The sequence below is a fragment of the Pimephales promelas genome, chromosome 14, assembly GCF_988280905.1.
Source record: "Pimephales promelas chromosome 14, fPimPro1.hap1.1, whole genome shotgun sequence".
Taxonomy (NCBI): domain Eukaryota; kingdom Metazoa; phylum Chordata; class Actinopteri; order Cypriniformes; family Leuciscidae; genus Pimephales; species Pimephales promelas.
The window spans coordinates 22,067,544-22,089,171 of record NC_142782.1 but is presented as its reverse complement, the minus strand read 5'-3'; the positions used below and the strand labels follow the sequence as shown (position 1 = coordinate 22,089,171).

General features: G+C 41.9%; 2 protein-coding genes and 1 long non-coding RNA gene across 4 annotated transcripts; 2 read left to right on the top strand and 1 right to left on the bottom strand.

Moving 5' to 3' along the window:
• Positions 1-647: 647 nt before the first annotated feature.
• Positions 648-1,649, bottom strand: LOC148973726 (uncharacterized). The gene is made up of 2 exons (XR_016146427.1): positions 1,458-1,649; positions 648-995 (listed from the first exon to the last, which is right to left on the bottom strand). It is a non-coding gene; the product is annotated as an uncharacterized LOC148973726 (long non-coding RNA).
• An 8,028-nt stretch (positions 1,650-9,677) lies between these two features.
• On the top strand, positions 9,678-13,816 carry tmem115 (transmembrane protein 115). Of its 2 annotated transcripts, XM_039678619.2 has the most exons (3): positions 9,678-10,107; positions 10,550-11,454; positions 13,018-13,816. In XM_039678619.2, exons 2-3 carry the CDS (start codon positions 10,598-10,600, stop codon positions 13,244-13,246), a joined length of 1,086 nt encoding a protein of 361 aa, XP_039534553.2. In that variant the 5' UTR covers positions 9,678-10,107; positions 10,550-10,597; the 3' UTR covers positions 13,247-13,816. The 2 variants fall into 2 exon arrangements, with proteins under 2 accessions (XP_039534553.2, XP_088975725.1); XM_089119599.1 differs by lacking the exon at positions 9,678-10,107 and having other exon boundaries at positions 10,229-11,454.
• A 2,975-nt stretch (positions 13,817-16,791) lies between these two features.
• Positions 16,792-21,164, top strand: rhoab (ras homolog gene family, member Ab). The gene is made up of 5 exons (XM_039679055.2): positions 16,792-16,946; positions 19,034-19,191; positions 19,593-19,713; positions 19,833-19,963; positions 20,096-21,164. The coding sequence occupies exons 2-5, from the start codon at positions 19,036-19,038 to the stop codon at positions 20,267-20,269; spliced, it is 582 nt and encodes a 193-aa protein (XP_039534989.1). The 5' UTR covers positions 16,792-16,946; positions 19,034-19,035; the 3' UTR covers positions 20,270-21,164.
• Positions 21,165-21,628: the final 464 nt, after the last annotated feature.

The following is a 21,628-nucleotide window of genomic DNA, read 5'->3' as shown; positions in this document are numbered from 1 at the left end:
TCGGTTAAAAGTTGAATTATGTAAACCAGAACTGTTTTAGCAGTTTGGAATGAGAATTAGCCTCAAGTGCTGTTCTGGAATTTCATCCTAAAATGATCCACGGAGAGCTAGGAGATCTTGCTCATGGCTAGAGCTGAATGTTATAGGCAATGTTTTCTCTGTTTATCAGTTTATCTGATGCAAAATTTCTATATTGTAACATACATGCTGCTATGTTCCTGTTTGCCTGTTCAGTTTGACCTTGTTTCCATATTCCCGCTTCTTATTGGTTGTCATAGGTACTGATTTGATTTCCTTGTTATTGATTCCCTTTACCTTTGTGCCATCTTGTTTCCTTTGTTTGCTCTGTACGTATATTGAAGCCCTCAGTTTGAGTTGGTTCCCTGGTGAAAGTGAAAGTGTTTTTTAGTTCTTCATCTTTATTTATTGGCACCCTTGGTGAAAATGATCAAAGAAGGCTGTGAAAATAAATATGGATTGTTTATCATTTAGATTTTTCTTAAAAAAATCTAATCTTTCATTAAAGTACGACTAATGAATATGTGTGAAGGCAATAATTAAGAATAATCTGCATGGAAGAGGATAAGTGCGTTGTCTTAAAGTGCCCCTTTTAAAGGGGTGGTTCACTGCTTTTTTTCTTTGCATGAGTGTTTTTGTGGGGTGTTTTTAACATATATTCATGGTTTTTCTTTTTTTAAAAATCTTAATTTTATAAATAAAATAAATAAATAAATTTCACCTTTATTGTAAGCCGTTTCTCCTCTGTCATTTGAACGACCGGTTGACTTCCTGAGTCTATGAAACCACTCCCTCAGAAACAGGCAGTGGGGTTCAGCTTGGTTACTCTGGGCCGGTGTGTTGTGATTGGCTAAACTGTGTAGTGCACGTTGTCTGGAAAATTCACGGCCATTACCTTTACGGATGAATGTTTCACATGCTCCGGTCAATGTAAATAATGGTGGATACTGCAGTATCAGTTTGAGCCAGAATCAGACCTAGAAAGCAGCGATAAAGAGAGTCAAGCAGAACCTCACCACACATGGCTCTTACAAAACTTTTCTGAATGGTAATTTGCCTATATATATATATATATATATATATATATATATTACTTTATACTCGTTTGTTTTACACAATAGCATCGAACTAACTGGCTACTAACGTTATATCTACACAAACAGCGTTGGCATTGGTTTATGTTCTTGATCAAATCGAAAAATAACGTCATAAAGTATATATATATATATATATATATATATATATATATATACTGTATATACATGAAAAATACATTTACAACATTAGTAGGCTACATTTACAAAATTCAGGTCCAAAATGTTTGTACGCGTTTGTCGTTGACACGAAATAGCATAACTAAGTGGCTATAAAACTAAAACATTATGTCTGAAATTATACATGCAAATACATTTAAAATGATTAAGTCTTAGCCTACTCACTGCTGCCCTCTGGTTTTAAAGTTGGAACTGCTTCATGTTTTAGTAACAGTTTCTTGTTGAATCCGGCATTGAATTCGTGGAGATTCTGGACGCTGTCTTCCGTAAATGCGCAGCACAGAGAGCTAAATTATGATTTTAATTTTCAGGAACATAATCAAACATAAATTGTATCCATTATTGACGAACTATAATGTCCGGGAAGCATGAACACAGAAGACCTGACAGCTGGGTGAAAATAACACACTTTTGACAAGCCGCAGAAATATGGCCATGCCCTTTTTTGCATATTATGGAGGGTGGGTTGATGCAAATGTGTGGGTTAGTGACGTCTAAAACCCATTGTAGTCCCATTCAAGTTGTTATTGTAGGCATTAAACTTCCTGATTTTTAAAAGACAATATCTCAAATAAATGTACATGGCACTGTCTCTGACCTTGAGAAATATCATGGCATTTTTCTTAAAATGTGTCTGTTATAAGTGAAACCTATCTGAATTATTACTATAGTTACTTAAATAGAGTTAAATAGCATCTCTATTCTTTATGATGGAACTTTCCACATCTTGGTACAGAACAAAAAGCAGAAAATATGGAAAGACAGAGTGTGAGTGTGTGGCAGAATGTTTGTGTGGATGTGAGTGTGCAAGGTCATAAAAGACAGACAGCAATTCAATTACTGTGACCAGAGAGGTTATTCAGCTACAAACCATCATAGTATTCCTGTTTTCTTTTTGTGTTAAAATTACTATTGCATACATTGAATTGTTTGCCATAATTAAAATATAGCAAGAGCAACACTTCATGAATGTTTAGGAGCATTTGCATTGTTCCAAGAAATTGTTTTTTTTTCAATAACCCTTTGACCAAATACTCTGACTGAACTTTAGTTCCAATCCGTGTCTTGAAATGTTATTCTTTGTGTAGAATAATTTGTTCTCTAAAGTGTCCAGATGACTTGTATTGACAAGAGTTTCTCTGTTGAATGGAAGTTGCTGTCTGATGTAGTTTTTACAGAGAGCTGTTCTTGATAGCCTGCTGTTATCACCACAACTGTCTCAAAAGAACAAACACAGAATGTTGGAAGTGCTTTTGATTGCTGGATTTTTCCGATGACGTGGTTTTGTTGAGTAAAGCTTTGAAAGTTTTGAAGGAAATCAATGAATTATAAATGAAATCACAGGGTTTCTTATCCTTGATCTCTCTTTCTCTTCTCTGCATTTTTTGTACATTTCTGTTCTAAGTTTTTCAACATACGACTGTTTACAATAAACATTCCTGCTTACACACCCATAAAATGATTTGGGCTATTATTATTGAAAATACTATTATATGTGAAACACAAGATCCCAGTCAGATAAAATATGATATGTCATCCACAGAGGGCAGTCAGTATAATCTGCATAGTTGCTTCATCTGTAAAATATGACGTTCAAAAGACGTTCTAATTACCTAGAGATCAGAAAGATGTTGTGTTTTTAGGTTTAAAGACTTTTTGATGTTATAAACAGACAAAAAAGTTAACCATGAAAACACAAGAACAAGACGTGTATGTTAGCGCCTCATTAAAACTCACTAGGCAGAGTAATGCAATATAATATGCAAGGATATGAACACCGGATAGCGTAGCAGGAACGGCGACTGAAGGCGGCGAAATCAAGGCCAGCAGCTTCAGTTGAAATGGCTCATCCTGCAGAAGGCTTTCTCGACGGCGCAGCTTCTCACTCTGGATCCAGCGATGCGTGCACTTTGATGAAGAGATGAAAAATCAGTGATATCAGCCCATCGAGCTATATTTATAGGCCTAGGCCATGCCCGGTTCGGCGGGAGTGTTACGCAGTGGGCAAGAAGCGCCCCCACTGGACCGTCACCAAAGGGCCTTTCTCAATAGGCTGCTGCAGTTGCCGCAGGACAGCCAATAGGCATGCTAAGTCACCTTGCCTATGTCTGCATGCTGCCGCAACACGTTTTACATTAATACAAAATTAAGGATAATATTTTGGGTTCAATATTTCACGGAAAAGAGATTTCATCATTGTGCAGCTCCACCAACGTCCCTGTCACGGATGTTGCTGGTTCACACACTTGGTTAGACTTACTTTGCAAAGCAAACAATACCGGCACAAGACAGAAAGGAAAATCCTCATATATCACCACAGCTGCGAAAGACCAGACGCGACTCTTCTGATCTTCTTCCCACTTTATCCTATTTTACAGGCAACAGTTAATCTGTCAGCCGGGTCTCCTGAGCCGGGCCCTGAAACAATAACATAATTACTAACATTATTAGCCCTATATGTAATTCTTTCAGACATATTGGCGGTCATTTGTGTAAACTGCCACAGTCCTCCGTCTGCACCAGTCTGTCTTGTCTTCAGCACTACACTTCCCAGGATCCTCTCGTCACCCTATCCCGTGTTCACTCCCTCATCAGCCACCTGTTCCTCGTCATCGTCATCTGTTTCACCTGTCTTCACCTCATTATGTTTGATTCTTCTGTGTATTTAGTTCCTTCTGTTTTAGTCAGTCCTTGTCGGTCGATGTTGTATGTACCCGGAGATTCCCTGTCCTCCTACCTGTATTATTGATTAAAATAAGTATCTTCATGTTAATCCGGACTCCTCCTATTCCTTCTGCCTGCACCCCTGTACTCCACCACCTCACACCGTGACAGATCGACCGACCTCCAAACATGGATTTACCAGCTGTACAGCTTCTCCTCCTGAAGCAGGAGGATCAATCCCTCGAGGCCCACACACAGAGGTATTTGGATTTGGTACCTCATGTTCACTATGATGATACCAGCCTCTGTGTGTTCTTCCGGGCAGGCTTAAATGCTGAAACCCAGGCACGCCTGCCCGGAGAGGGGCCTCGAGGGGACTTTGTGGCCTATGTGGAGTGGGTGCTGGTGTCATGTGGATCTCCCTTTACCATGTATGACGTCACCAGCCCCACTCCATCGCTCGAGTGCTCTTCACCGCTGGTTCCGTCCAGCTCTCCAGAGTTTGAATGCTCTTCGCCGCTGGTTCCGTCCAGCCCTCCAGAGACTGTATGCTCTTCACAGCTGGTTCCGTCCAGCCCTCCAGAGACTGTATGCTCTTCACTGCTGGTTCCGTCCAGCCCTCCAGAGACTGTATGCTCTTCACAGCTGGTTCCGTCCAGCCCTCCAGAGACTGTATGCTCTTCACTGCTGGTTCCGTCCAGCCCTCCAGAGTCTGTATGCTCTTCACAGCTGGTTCCGTCCAGCCCTCCAGAGACTGTGTGCTTTTCATTGCTGGTTCCGTCCAGCCCTCCAGAGACTGTATGCTCTTCACTGCTGGTTCCGTCCAGCCCTCCAGAGTCTGTATGCTCTTCACAGCTGGTTCCGTCCAGCCCTCCAGAGACTGTATGCTCTTCATTGCTGGTTCCGTCCAGCCCTCCAGAGACTGTATGCTCTTCACAGCTGGTTCCGTCCAGCCCTCCAGAGACTGTATGCTCTTCACTGCTGGTTCCGTCCAGCCCTCCAGAGACTGTGTGCTTTTCATTGCTGGTTCCGTCCAGCCCTCCAGAGACTGTATGCTCTTCACTGCTGGTTCCGTCCAGCCCTCCAGAGTCTGTATGCTCTTCACAGCTGGTTCCGTCCAGCCCTCCAGAGACTGTGTGCTTTTCATTGCTGGTTCCGTCCAGCCCTCCAGAGACTGTATGCTCTTCATTGCTGGTTCCGTCCAGCCCTCCAGAGACTGTACGCTCTTCACAGCTGGTTCCGTCCAGCCCTCCAGAGACTGTATGCTCTTCACTGCTGGTTCCGTCCAGCCCTCCAGAGACTGTATGCTCTTCACTGCTGGTTCCGTCCAGCTCTCCAGAGATCGTCCAGCCAGCGCCAGAGACCGTCCAGCCTGCGCCAGAGACCGTCCAGCCTGCGCCAGAGACCGTCCAGCCTGCGCCGGAGACCGTCCAGCCTGCGCCGGAGACCGTCCAGCCTGCGCCGGAGACCGTCCAGCCAGCGCCGGAGACCGTCCAGCCAGCGCCGGAGACCGTCCAGCCAGCGCCGGAGACCGTCCAGCCAGCGCCGGAGACCGTCCAGCCAGCGCCGGAGACCGTCCAGCCTGCGCCGGAGACCGTCCAGCCTGCGCCGGAGACCGTCCAGCCTGCGCCGGAGACCGTCCAGCCAGCGCCGGAGACCGTCCAGCCAGCGCCGGAGACCGTCCAGCCAGCGCCGGAGACCGTCCAGCCTGCGCCAGAGACCGTCCAGCCTGCGCCGGAGACCGTCCAGCCTGCGCCGGAGACCGTCCAGCCTGCGCCGGAGACCGTCCAGCCAGCGCCGGAGACCGTCCAGCCAGCGCCGGAGACCGTCCAGCCAGCGCCGGAGACCGTCCAGCCAGCGCCGGAGACCGTCCAGCCAGCGCCAGAGACCGTCCAGCCGGCGCCAGAGACCAGGATCCCACCCAGCCTCCCTCGCCCGCCTCCTCTCATCTGTCCTCCCTCTGCTCTCCTGCCCTTCAGCTTCCCTAAACCAGCCTGGTCCGTGTTTCCCCGGCCTTCGCCTCACACCTCCTCCATCTGGACACTTCCTCGGCCCCCTGTCCCATCAGCTCCCCCGTGGCTCCTACCTCCCTCAGCTCCTCCATGGCCCCTCAGTCCACCAGCTCGACCAGGCTCCCTCGACCCTCCAGACTCCCTTCGTTCCCTCGTCATCCTCCCTTCACCTTTGGACTTCCTTCCCTTTGCTCCGCACCGTCAGGTCACCCCCCCGGTTCTGTCGGACTCCTCACTCCCTCCAGTCACCCGTCAGCCCTCACTCCCTCTGGCCTCACCGTGTCCCTCTGTGCCCCTGTCGTCACTTCTGTCACCTGAGCCTACGGTGTCCCCATGGTCCCTCGGTCCCTCGTCAGCATCCGATGTCGTCTGTCCCTCTGCTTCACCCTGGTCTCCTCTACCATCTGCTCCGCCCCTGTCTGTCGGCCCCCTGGTGTTGTCAGCCCCGCTTCCATCGGCTCCACCAGGGGTCCTCCCTCCATCTGCTCCGCCCTGGTCTCACCCTCCATCTGCTCCGCCTTGGTCTCGCCCTCAGCCTGCTCCGCCCTGGTCTCGCCCTCCATCTGCTCCGCCCTGGTCTCACCCTCCATCTGCTCCGCCTTGGTCTCGCCCTCAGCCTGCTCCGCCCTGGCCACGCCCTCAGCCTGCTCCGCCCTGGCCACGTCCTCAGCCTGCTCCGCCCTGGCCACACCCCTCTCAGCCCCCAGTTCGTTCCCCCTCCTTCCTCTGTTCTGCGGCGTGAGGTCACGCCTCCCGGGAGGGGGGAGTTCTGTCACAGTCCTCCGTCTGCACCAGTCTGTCTTGTCTTCAGCACTACACTTCCCAGGATCCTCTCGTCACCCTATCCCGTGTTCACTCCCTCATCAGCCACCTGTTCCTCGTCATCGTCATCTGTTTCACCTGTCTTCACCTCATTATGTTTGATTCTTCTGTGTATTTAGTTCCTTCTGTTTTAGTCAGTCCTTGTCGGTCGATGTTGTATGTACCCGGAGATTCCCTGTCCTCCTACCTGTATTATTGATTAAAATAAGTATCTTCATGTTAATCCGGACTCCTCCTATTCCTTCTGCCTGCACCCCTGTACTCCACCACCTCACACCGTGACATAAACATTATTTTTATTTTATCATGGTTAATAAGCGGAGGTAAGACTGCTTCATGACCGATTTAAAAGTTCTGTGTGACTGCATCTCTAGGCGACAATCACACATAAATGTCGGTGGGAACTACAGTAACCCCTGTCTTTTAGTGATGGGAACACAAACCCAAATCAGATCTTTCCCTAATCTTGTAGCAGTTGGACACATACTGTGTTCCTATCAAACAGCATTCCTTCAGACTCCTAATCATTATTTGTTAATTTATCAAACATGTTGTGTATAATTTTAATTTAGTTATAAAACCTTTCTGCAGATCATGGATTTGCTTTGATCACACTGCCTTGACCGTGTGGTTGTGTCTGCTCTCTCTTTCTCGCAGTCTCTGTAATTGATTGTGATTGTGAATAAGAATGGCAGCAGACCAGAGGCTTTAATTGGGAATGTCTGGTCTTGTCTGGTCTAGTGCCATCAAAAGGCCTGTAAAAGAATAAACCCGCTTATGACACAATCCCACAATAATGCTCATATCTACTACATGATATCAGTGACGCAGATTCAATTTCTGGATATAAGAAGACATAAAAGGGATAGTTTACCAAAAAAATAAAATAAAATACATTCATCATTTAGATTTAAATGTCATATGACTTTCATTTTTCTCTGGAGCACAAGATGATTTTTTAAAAACATTTCTACTGTTGTTGACAGAAATGGTTAAAAAATGATGGAGCAAATAACAGCAGACTGACAGCAGCTATAGAGTGATAATAAGAGGACAACAGATGAGTAGTGTGATGAATGCTGACTGAAAGATGAAAAGATACCATGTGATCTGGAACGCAGGATGACAAACTGACAGTATTGGAGAGGACAGATAGTGTGAGTGTGTTTCTGTGTGTGAGACTGAGTGTGTTTCCGTAAGTGAGTGTATATTCAAAGCCTGGACCGGCAGCACTTTTCCGGCCTCATTATCGTTCTCTTTTCTCCTAGCTTCTTTCCCTCACACTGAAATGCACCACACGTATTTGTGTTTCCATATAACCAAATTTGCACCAGCTGTTAATTCGTCACACGGTGTGTTGGATAAATGTGTCACTGCAAGCTAATGAGATAGGAGACAGAGTTCCTTAAATTAAAGCTACCAAAAATTAAAGAGTGCTGTCATTGGTCATGACCTTCCTTTTCCTAGAAATATGGCATATTGAATTTGTGGAAAGGTCCTGTTTAGTATTCGGTGTGTGTGTGTGGGTTTAAGGGGGATGGGCAGAAGCAGTGGTCTCCGTTAGGAAAATATATATATAATGGCGTAATGAAAATCGAAATAAAGGTTTCTGTTAGGGTTAGTATTGAAAATAGAAAATATCCCTATAGTGTGCATTCAGGTTTTACATACATTGTGAGTAAGGTCCAAATGATCCTAGGACAGTAAAATATTTGGGGTACCAGATGTTCCACAAACCCAGTATATTGTCATAATGAAAATGTAAAAATGCTGAATGATTTAGGGTTGGGGGATAAAAGAAAAACATTAACTCAGTATGGAACTCAATGGAAAGTCTTTGCCATGATAGATAAATGTTCGTGTGTTCAGCCAGGATAGACAAACGGACATAAACCATTGAAATTAAAAACATATTGAATTTGTGGAGGAGCTAAGTCTTTGAAAATACAAGGAACTGTTTTGAGTGCGAGGGGGTGAGAACATTTTATTCTTTCGGGCTTAAGTATCACTGTAATAACTTGTGCAATAACACCAGTCAGCATCTCAGTGGGTAGGCTTACACAAGACCCCAGATGTACAGGTGAGAACAGGTGAATGAACAGCCGAGGCCGGTTTTGTACATGATCTTCTTCACACATGAGGTCGCATCCTCTGTATAATTGCATAACCTTTTCAGACTCTGATGGAATTTAGGATATTTGTCATCACTTAATTATATCACAACTAGAATAGGCTTAAAGAAGCTTCATACATTGTGAGATTAATTGTGTCTGCCATCTAGTGGACTAGATAGGACAATACATTAATGCATTGAATGTTGTCATTTGCCTTTGCATTTGCCCTTTAATCCTTAAAACAAACTATGTATTTTTATATTTAGTAATAGTACGTAATCCCATACTTATTAGGCTAGCAAACTATATATTTGTATTTCAGTAGTAGTAAATATTCATTACTCATAGGGACTAATACTTACTCCAATGCTGATTGTTACTGACTTACTACTAGTCATTTGTTAAAACAATTTAATAGGTAGTTTAATTGCTGCTCACATCTTACATGAGTCATTTTCAAATCAAACAGCTTTCTGTTGGTCATCGAATCCGCGTGACCAACTTGAGGTGGTGCTACTTCCAGCACTAGGTTAGCAGCAAAGCAATATTGTAGTAGCCTTTCAATCTACTAGTGACTATTGAGTTTAATTAAGTAATTAAAAAATACTAGTAACTTAAAATAACTACTCGTTAGTTTGAAGGAATAGATAAAAACGGCTGTTAAAAAGGAAAAACCACTTGTCTATCGTGCATGGGGAAAATATTACTACATTTCCCAGCAGTCTTAGCCAAGCAGCAATGTAAACGACACGCCCAGTCGCAACGCTGGGAGGTGACGTTTGCAAATCTGATGTTTGCGCTTTGTGGCTGTTAGCTGGAAACACCACACTCTCAAACAACTAAACAAGCTGAATTCTTGTAAAATGACAATGTTAGGATATTAAAAACATCAGCCGGGATATTTATTTCGGATTCACGGTTTCTGGCTTCAAACCTGTTACCTGGAGGCCTGGTTGTGAGAGGAAATCCCCGGACTGAACTGCGACTCCAGGCCGGTTTGGGAGGACATGCCACCGGAGAGACAGCTTCTCAAAACTCGCCAATCTTCGCGTGTTTTACCCGTAAAACATACGGCAAGTGCCTGAACTAAAGCCAAAAGACTTTTATAAGACACTGAGACTGTCCAACTGACCTACAAAATGTGTTAAAACAGACCGAGGAGGGGAGGTTTATGGAGTGTTAGCAGACGGTGCTGATAAGCAGGTAGAGTACCGACTTTGATAGAAACGCACAAGTGATTAATTACATGTTAACAACTCTGAAAACCCTGAGCAGGTAGATAGTCATAATAATGTTTTTTTTTTCAATATGGTCAACTACTTATTCAGCAACAGTTAACTTGAATAAAACTTTAGTATTTTAAGGTGTTTTGTATGCGCACATGACAGATCAGATTATATGCTGTATTTGCTAGGAAACAATATTATTTAAAGCAACAGTTCTTTTTTGTTTGAGCAAGGTTAAGGTCTACTTATCTCAACTCAAGTGTTGCAATCACCAAGTAATCGTCATTTCCTCCCCCCATCCCAAAGTTTCTTATGTTGCAGAACCTCTGTTGATGAGGCCACACTGCATACATGTTGAGTTTTTGGTTTCACCTCCTACTTGTGTTGCTTATGTTTGACACAAGCTGCTGATTTCTTAGGGTCACCATTTCTAGAGTGTTTGCAACTGAGGACTCGAATCCGTCAGGATGAACCGTTACCTGCCTGTGGCACGACAGCACTTTCTGAGTGCTCTCGCAAGCACGAGTGTGGTGGTCAAATCCTTATGTGCCACTGTAATCCTGCTGTACCTGCTCTCCTGGGCTGCTAACACTACTTACCTGCTTGCTGTCACACCTGGCTTCCTTTTTCCTCCCAACTTCTGGATTTGGACACTTCTGACACATGCGGTGGTGGAGCAGCACATTTTTGGTGTGGCAGCAAACGTTGCTACCGTGATGGTTGCCGGACGGCTTTTGGAGCCATTATGGGGAGCGCTGGAGCTGCTGATTTTCTTCGCTGTGGTAAATGTAGCAGCCGGTCTCCTATCTGGACTCTCCTACCTTCTCACCTACGCTGCGACCTTTGACCTGGACTACCTGTTTGCCGTGCGGGTGTACGGCGCACCCGCTTTTCTTGGGGGCATTCTTGTAGCGCTGAAGCAGACTGCGGGAGACACCACAGTGCTTCGAGTTCCTCAAATACGCTTGAAAGCAGCCCCAGCACTAGCTCTGCTTGCAATAGCTGTGCTGCGGCTAGCGGGGTTGCTGGACACTTCAGCTCCACTAGCAGCGTGTGGGTACGGCGCACTGTCTGGGTGGGTTTACCTGCGCTTTTACCAGAGGCACTCTAGGGGGCGTGGAGACATGTCGGACCACTTTGCCTTCGCCTCTTTCTTCCCAGAGGCTCTCCAGCCGGCTGTTGGGTTTGCAGCCGGGCTTGTGCACTCCGTCCTTGTGAAGATGAAAGTTTGTCGTAAAATGGTGAAGCGCTATGATGTTGGGGCTCCATCCTCCATCACCATCAGCCTGCCAGGCACAGACCCTCAAGATGCAGAAAGGCGGAGGTACGTTTAACTTATTTTAGTATTATATACTATTATACTAATTATAAATATTTTGATTTTGCTTTTATCATATATTTTTTGATTTAGTTTTTCTTTTTCCGTTTTTCTTTTATTTTTTAGCAATTTTCTTACATGCTTTATTTCTTTTTATGTTTTAATATTTTTTGTTTTACTTCACTGTTTTTTGTTTCTTTAAATTTTACACAAATTAACTCCACGAACATGTAAAACAGTGATAGATGAACTGACACCAAAGTCAAGGCACTTTAACCTCAACCTTTACGCAGAGGAAATCCAATTCTACTTTGAATGGAACAAGCGAAATATGATTATTGATTTCTGCTCAGCTAGTGACATTGGGCATAATTTGTTTTTGTTTTTTACCTTACCGTTGCCAAATCTTACATTTTAAAATGCTACCGGTGCCTGAACCGATACTTTAAAAAAGAGCCACAAAACAACTGGATTTGTTAAAAAAAATTCTTTAAAGAGTAACTAAACCCTAAACCAACTTTTTTTAGTTTATGATCTGTAAGAATGGGGCATTTTTTAATGCTGATCATTGATTCAAGTAATTTTTTTGACATTTGGGTAAAGTGTTTCATTTCTACAATATGGTGTAAAAACGTCTTAGTGCTGCCCTCTTCAGGTTGAATGGTGGCTGCTGCAGTTGAATTTTCCTATTGGATATTTGTGGTTCTTCGTGACATACGCAGGTTCCAGCTCACCACGCCCTTGGTACGAGCTACCACGCCCTCGGCAGTTTAAAAATAATTTTGTCAAAACCACTGTGAGTCAAGAAAAGTTGGAATTACAAGTATTGAAAACCATCAGGAGAGAGTATTGTAGTAAACGTCAAATTTTTATTTATGTATAAATAAAATTTATATTCCATTATATTCCCATTGAGTCATTTAATTTTACAGCATTTTAATTTTTTTTTTTTACAATTGATATAGGCCTAAGCGAATTAAAGTTTTAATAGTGCACGCTGCGCAAAAGTTCTGTTAGGCTTATCAAAATTCTGGCCTAATAGTTCATTTACTTTTAAACATTTATGTAAATTTTTGTTTATATCATTTTAGTGTTAGTTATTTAGTAATTTTACAGCAGTTTGTGTGTACAATGGATATAAGCCAATTTCATTTATCGTGTGCATTGAGCAAAAGTTCAGTTATCAAAATTGTGGCCTATAGTTAACTGACTTTTAAAACTTTTATGTACATCTTTGTTTATATAATTTTTATTTATATTATTAGACCCATTCATTTAATTTTACAGGACCTTTTTGTGTAGGCTATATTCCTGTTCTTACATAGGCTAGGCCTAATTTGTAATTTGAAATAAAACATTTCTGTTTGGAAAATGTTGTTTTGTGGTCTTAAGTTAAAAGTGAAATACAATTACATGCCGATTTTTTTTTTTTTCCTTTTTTGGACCGAGCAGGGTGCGATTTGAGCAGAGCGGCCTGGTGTGGCTTTGAGCGGGGGAGCTTCTCACCGCTCCACTCCGCTCATATGCTCTGTAGCAGCATCAGTTTTATTTTCTTATCTTTTTCCTTAGGCAATTGGCATTGAAAGCTTTGAACGAGCGCCTCAAGCACACAGAAGACCAGTCGGCTTGGCCCAGCATGGAAGATGAGGAGGATGACGAAGATGAGGAGGTGCGGACAGACACTCCTCTCCTTTCCAGCCGAGAGACTTTGCCACCAGCACCCAGCACCACACAAAATCCTACGGGACAACAGGAGTCCAGCATCATAAGTTTCGAAGATGCTCCAACCCATTCCTAACACACAGACAGACACACATAGTCCTTCTTTTTGTCCTGCAGTGTTCAGTTTGACCTTACACAAATGCTACTGGAGACATGACACACACACTATCTTGGTAAAGTTTTACATAAAAACAAGGAGTTGCCACTAAATGAACACATCACCCAGATAGGTAAACTGAATGACAAAGACATCCACACTCAGTTTTTCAGCTGTACAAAAAACCCTGGACTAGCCTGAATCATAGCATCTGCAGTGCTCCAGTACTTCTGCTTTGTAAAAAGAATATCTTCTCTCCCTCTGGCCTCTTGTGTAAGGTTCCTGGGATGCATTGTCTCTGAATAAATGCTCTAATGATTGATGGGGATTAAATCTCAGTTTTTAAATGTATGGCAGACTCTAAAAAATGTTCATGGGTTGCCTTTTTTTGTTTGGTATTTTTTGGCCTTGTATCAGGAAAGGCAATATTCCTGATATTTATTGAGCAGACCATGGGACTTATTGCTGATCACTGATGTAACCGCATTATAAGAATGTCAGGAACATCAAGGGCTGGATTGCTAAAGATGAAGATTGTTTGCAAATGTTGGGACTTCAAAAAACGTGATCTCTAATTTAAGGCTCTGCTCTCATTGGTCAGGTTGTGGCCCTTTGATTTCCTGTTTTCAGTCACGGTGATGTAATAGGTGGAGGCATAGAGAGGAGAGAGTTGGATACAGTCATTTCAAATATATTTTTGTTCAGGATAGTTTGAAATGATAATAGCAATATAGAATCTGAATCTGTTCCCTGTTGTACCTTTTTCCTCCTCTGTACTTTAATGATATGTCTATATGTGTTGGCTTAGAGTGCTGCACTCTAAATTATGAGCTTACATAATGGACCTGTTTTTATAAAACACAGATTGTCTACACAATGTGGCTTTAGTTTGAGTTTGTATTCTGACAAATAGCTCAGCTATTTCTTTGGAGAAATGTGGTTATGTATGAAATTTGGGTAGGGTTCCTAAATTTTTTCATTGATATTTTTAACCTTTTGTTTTTTCTTTGGGGTTTTTTACTAGTAATTGTTGATCTGTTTTCTCATGGTTCCAAGGCTTCAACCTTGATGCTTCTCTGGTAGTCTCATTCTCTGATTCAGATCTCAGCCTAATTCTCTGACCTCTCCATCTCTAATAAAGACTAAATGAACACACCTGTACCAGAGGACCTTATTGATTCAAAACAAATGATCAGTTATTTATTAACAATATCCGTCAGTGCTTATTTTGGTGTGCAAACTGTGCATGGATGAATATTGAACTCACAAGTGCCAGAGGGGTAGTAACAAACCACATGTTGTTTTGTTGAGCTGAAAACCTATCCAAACAAAATTGTCTTCTCAGCAAAATTATGTATCTTTTGTTTATCTATTTAGTATTAGCTTGCACAATGCCTAGAAGTGCGTTTTATATTCTTTTTGGATAAATTAGCAACTCTGAGGTAGTTCAAAAAATGATGGGCCAAAAATGACCCTCTGGGTTAAACAAATTTGGTTCTTTGAGTGACTTTGATGGAGAATGGTGACAGTCCTGTATTTGGCTAAAGCCTTGAAATAATTGAATTTGCATAATGTATATTTCTAAGTTTCCTCAGTAGTACAGGTTCAGAGACTAATGTAGTATATCTTTTCAGGGAGTATGGCCGCTCCCTATTCAGGACAGGGAAAGCAACAGACAAAGATCACTGTTAAGATAAGTATTGGAGCAACTTGAAGCTGATGATAGTAACTTTGGCCCTGAATTGGACAGCGATAGCGATTCTGATGAATTGTATCACAACCGCATGAAAGTGATGGTGGTGAATCTTCTGACCAAGACAGTGACTCTTCCAATAACTTGTCCAGCGATGAAGATGTGCTGTTTGCCGAGACTGCTAGCCCACAGATGAGCCAAATTGTGCCGCAAAAACTTACAGTTGGTGAAAGAAAGGCTTTGAGTTGCCTGATGTGAACAGGTTGAGTCGTACCAGGATGCCTAAAGCCCAATGGGTCAAATTTGCCCGCAATCCAAAGTTAGGAAATGAAGGGTTAAAATTGAAAAAGTGGATATTTTGGTGTTCAGTGAACTTATAGCAGTAATTTAATACATAGTTCATAATTTTCCAAAGAAGAAAAGGGTTCTTGGGTTCTCCAGGGTTAATAGAAAACGTTGTTTTAATTTTGATATGGTTATAGCCATATCACCCTGTAGTAGCCAAAGACTGGTTGCCCACTGAAGCCAAGCAGGATTGAACCTGGTCAGGACCTGGATGGGAGACCTCCTGGGAAAATCAGGTTGCTGCTATTAGTGAGGCCAGCAGGGGGTGCTCACCCTGTGGTCTGTGTGGATCAAAATGCCCCCCATGGGGACACAACTGTAACAAGCACTGTTCCTCAGATAATACATGAAAACGAAATCCTGACTCTGGTAATTAAAAATCCCATGGCACTTCTCATAAAAGAGTAGAGGTTTAACCCCGGTGTCCTGGCCACATTCCGTTAATTGGCCTTTATCATGGCCTCCTAATAATCATTAACTGAATTGGCCCTATCACTCTCTCTCCTCTCCACCTATAGCTGGTGTGTGGTGAGCACACTGGTGCCGTTGCTATGTGGCTGCCATCGCATCATCCAAGTGGATCCTGCACACTCATTTTTGTTGCTTTTGATCAATTTAATGTACTTTTGGTGAATTAAGAAATCTTACTGACCCCAAACATTCAAATGGTAGTATATATACACCTTAAAAATGTCAAAATGCTATTAAAATAATGAAAGAAAATCTCATGATTGCAACACATTTAAGCCTTAATCAGAGATCATTTCTTTGCATGTCCAAGAAGACCTAAAATAATTGCAGTTAACAAAGGCTCTGCATGAGGCTTAGGCCTTCTGTGTTTTACGACAATTGAAGCTGGACCACAGTATAGCACCCCCACCCCATCATTCACTTACATTATCCTATATGGAACAAAGATGCAATAAAAAGTAGATAATGGTGACTAAAGCGTTCATTCTACTTATGTCTCTTTTTGTATTCCACAGAAGAATATTAGCTTGGAACAATGTGATATTAAGTAAATAATTACAGAAGTTTATTTGTGGCATAAATACTAAAACATAGGTTTGTTTGTGGACTTAAGGCAGTGTGTAATGTGGTACAGTCGCCAATAGATGGGGCAACAAATACGCACCTCCAAATACGGATTTCCTAATCTATTCAAAACAGCAAACTCATTCAAGTCCTGTTAGTGTTAAATGCGATTGCCTCCTATAAGAAACATAATAAAACATTATTAACTTTCACGCCACGATACATTTCCTCTTCCAAAGGTATTCTTATGTGTTAGGTTGTTTTCGGTTGGAATAAAAGTTGTTCGTCGGTTAGATCATAGTAATTTTTGTTCCATGAACGGCACACATTTTTTAGTTTTTAAATTCATACATAATACAAAACTGCCTTGTTATAGTGGTTAAGGGTGGACCGTTTCTTATAATGACTCATTCATCCACCGCCAAATAAACTCTCTTCAAGAACGTGCTCGCGCAGGCGTGGCCCGAGCTCGTGCACGCCATCCCTTCCCCCTTCTGAATGCCCGCGCTCTGCGCGTGCTCGTCAACGTTTTATTGTATCGGACAGAAGAGGCGACGGAGCTCCACCGTTGGAATAAAACAAAACGGCGAGCCATCTAAACTGCAGGTAAGATTAGTTTATCTTCTCATCTCCGTGTTTATACACATGTTATAAACTTTATAAGGCCAATTCGACGCTGAATGGTTGTTTTAAAACTACTTTTTGATATCATGGAAAGGTAAGAGCTCAGCGACTGACCATTCGCCGCTTCCGCAAGCAACCGCCGGCCGGGAGTAACGCTGCTTACCCTCGGCGTACAGATTTTTAAAACCTTTTAAAGCCTTATCCATGTATCTCGACATGAAAAGGAGATTTTAAATGTTAGGGGAAACTGGTCAAGTTTACACAGAAGTGTTTGGTCGTAAATTTCATATGTATTACCGGTAACAGTTCTATATGTGGTAAGGAGCTGTTTGTTTTTTTTTTTTTTTAAGCAGAGAGCTAACGTAAAGCTCGACCTAGACATGCGCAAAATCTTAGATTTAGACAGAGTATTAATGATTTTATGTATTGAACCATTGTCTTCAGTGGGTTTTCTTCGGTGGTAACTTGTATATAAAATATATAGATGTACAATATAAGATTCGTAATCTAAAATAAGCATGTTTCATAAACTGTAATTTTAGCAAATCTTGTAAATTATAATCTGATTGATTGGTGTTTGATTTATTAACCTTTGAATATATACTTATCTGGTTATTGATCATTTGAAATGTATGAGTTTCTCAGGGATAATCTTTGGTATTGTTTTATTTGGTTGGACAAGGAACTTCCATGTAGTGTAGCTGCTAGCAATAAACGGTAATTAGCTGTGTTCAAGTGAGATATGTTTATCTAAAATTATATGTCATTCAAATTTAAAAAGTTGAATACAAAAGCATAGGAAGTCAGATGCATTGACCCAAGCTTCACTTTTTTCCAGTTTCCAGTTTCCATTACAGTTTCTCAGTGACCATTAGAAGTTATTGTGAGTTATAAACCTTTAAATATAGCAATAATCATAGTTGTTTGAAACTCCCATTGGACCTTAATTACGCTGTCCATTGTCCATAGATAAATATATGCATATATACATTGATTAATACCACAGCATTTTTACACAAAAATGTGTTCTCCATTTTTCACGAATGAAGGTTTATTGGGCCAACAGGTGCCATCCAGATTAATCTGTATCACTTTAAATAATTGACTAAACCTTAGTGTTGCCATGCAGTTACCATGGAGGTCCCAGAAGCCATGTGGCCATATACAACCCAATGAAGTTTTACTTCCACGAGGATACAAGAGTATAAGTTTAAGGAGTTGTTGATATGAACATTATGTTCATCTTCAGGCCTCCTTGCCTTATCCAGGCCCTCGGCCTGCACATCATCGCATATTAATATATCATTAGTATCTTATCTCCATTTAAGTAGACATGTTGAAGTTAAGAGTGAGAATCTCCCAAATCATTACACATTTATGATTAGTATAAGGCCATATGGAAGATAGAACCAATGGTTGATATTTAGTGCGCAAGGCTTTGTCTCTTCTGCTGTTTTTCAGACTTTGATCTTCAGATTTTCTGCACTGTGTGTGTGTCAGTGTTTAATCTACTGTCCATCTGAGCTGCTCTCATCGCCACAGGCCTGTTCATCAATAATGTGGGCTCTGTTCTGTAGATGCCAGCTTTATCTTGGCCACTGGGGTGCAGCTTGGACTTCAAAGACATCTGGCCCAGTTAACAGACACTTCCAGATCTGCCTCTATTTAAACGTCTGTTCTGGATCAAAAAATTAAGTGACGCATCACGTTGATGCGATCGGATGGTTCTGCTGTGGTCATGTTGAAATGACTCTGGTGAAGGCTTGTCGCATGTCACCGTTGGCCGTGATGAGTCAACAGAGGACTCTGGATTCTCTGAACGCTGGATAGCTTTGATTACTGGGCCTAAGGGATGGGATGGTGTGTATTTACAGGACTTTATAATAGTGGAGGACTGCCACGAAGGGTATTGTTCATATTAGAGATTGAATTTTGCAGGACATGACATGGTATACTTCAAAAAGGAAGTATACCAACATTTTAACCATGGCGATTATCCCAGCTGCTGCAAAAAAGATGACGGAGTGTTTGCAGCAGTGTTTAACTGTATACCTGTGTGTCTTTTGTAGGAATGGCAGCTATTCGCAAGAAGCTGGTGATTGTTGGAGATGGAGCGTGCGGTAAAACCTGTTTGCTTATCGTGTTCAGTAAAGATCAGTTTCCTGAAGTATACGTACCCACGGTGTTTGAGAACTATGTTGCTGACATCGAGGTTGACAGCAAACAGGTGAGCAAAACACACATGAGAAATACAATGTGCATAAGCATCCTTGTTTTTCTGCTGCTTTATGTACTTAATGTATCAAATAACAACACTTACTGAGGTTAAATTATGCTGGTTAATGAAATTCATTTGTTCAATGAAGATGGAATTAAAGTTTGGCTCATTTATGTGTTCACATATAAACCCCAAAACCCAGTTTAATAAGTTGATTAAGTCTTTGCCTGTCAGTTGGAGATCTTAGATGTGGCTTTAATGTGAAAATATTGACCTGATCCACTTACCTTATTTAGCTTAACATGCTGATGGCCCCTCCATCTGTCCTTTTTTTGCAGTGCAAGTCCATTTTAATGGTTTGGGATGTTCAGAATGTGCATTCAAACTCCGTGTGTCTCTTTACCCGATAGGTAGAACTTGCTCTGTGGGATACCGCAGGACAGGAGGACTATGATAGGCTCCGTCCTCTTTCATACCCAGACACAGATGTCATTCTAATGTGTTTCTCTATTGACAGTCCAGACAGTTTAGGTAAGGATACACTTTTTGGTATATCTTTCTGTGTTCCTTTACCATACGTGATTGCTTAAATTACACGTACTTTCTAATTTTTGAATAAAACTAGCCTTTGTTCTCTGACCTCTGTATAGAGAATATTCCGGAGAAGTGGACACCTGAGGTGAAACACTTTTGTCCAAACGTTCCCATCATCCTTGTTGGCAACAAAAAAGACTTACGGAATGATGAACACACACGCAGGGAGCTGACCAAGATGAAGCAGGTAAACAAATACAGACTGTCTGTTTGAAAATAGAAACGCATACAGTATTGGGTCATTTTTACTATTGCATAGACAAAATCAATGTGCAGATATTGTGTACTGACAGCATATTTTGTTTTGGCCTTCCAATAGGAGCCTGTTAAGGCAGAGGAAGGTAGAGACATGGCCAATCGGATTGGAGCATTTGGTTATATGGAGTGCTCAGCCAAAACAAAAGATGGAGTTCGGGAGGTGTTTGAAATGGCCACTAGAGCAGCGCTGCAGGCACGCAGAGGAAAGAAGAACAACAAGTGCAGTCTGCTGTGAATACTAGCCATCAGACTTTATGCCTCTACTGGGGCTCAGAAAGAGTGTGTGAGGGGCACACTCCTATTTACAGTCATACATCCCCCTCACATTCGCCAAATGCTTTTGGGAAAGATCCCAGAAAAAAAGCTTTTTGTCTGTTTTTTCCCTCCCTTTTGGTCTTATATTTTTAGTCATGGAGATGTTTATCAGTATTTAAGAGAACTTTGAGAAATGGGACTTTTTGTTGATGCTTTACCAGGATTTGTGGTATCATTTAAGCTTGCCCATCTGCCAAATGATGTCATGTGACCCTGTGGGCTGATTGGAAAGGAGTTATCCTGTGAGCTGCCAATCAATACTTCAGCCCATCCCTCATATGCTGGGCTTTTTTCTGCAACATGAAACAGGGCTGAACTTGATTGTTTCTGTATGTATGAATTATTTTAAGGTTTTTTTTTAGATCAGGGCAAGATTGGGATTTTAGAACAATAACTGTTTTAAAGCAAAAAAAGGGCATGGGGTGGGTGGGGGGGTTGATATGTATACATACTTGTACATATGAGCATGTGTGTATTTATATATACACATATTCAGGACTGGAAACCGTATTTGTAAACTAGACTTGGTAATCTTGTGTAATAAAATATGTTCTATAAGGAGCAACCCTGTTTTTGTGTGCATGTAGAAAATTATTTACAGTGCATGTCTAAACCTTCAGAAACTAGCAGAATGTAAATGATACTAATATAAAAAAAATATTTTGTTTGTCCTACTTTTTTAAAGTAGTAGTTCACTGCGAAAAATACGGTTCTGTAATTTACTCATTCCAAACCTGCCGTTTGAGAAGTGTAGACATTTTGAAGAATGTTCACACTATTTTTTTTCCATTCAATAAAAGCATATATTCACCACAGTCATGAATGGACTTTATGCACACCTACTGCATACGTATTTCTGCTTAAATGTGCTATGTGCGCTTATCCCATAGCAAACTGATAACAGCAATTTTTCTTCTAATTTCCATTAACTGTTAATCACATATATATATATATATACTCACCTAAAGGATTATTAGGAACACTTGTTCAATTTCTCATTAATGCAATTTCTAATCAACCAATCACATGGCAGTTGCGTCAATGCATTTAGGGGTGTGGTCCTGGTCAAGACAATCTCCTAAACTCCAAACTGAATGTCAGAATAGGAAAGAAAGGTGATTTAAGCAATTTTGAGCGTGGCATGGTTGATGGTGCCAGATGGGCCGGTCTGAGTATTTCACAATCTGCTCAGTTACTGGAATTTTCATGCACAACCATTTCTAGGGTTTACAAGGAATGGTGTGAAAAGGGAAAAACATCCAGTATGTGGCAGTCCTGC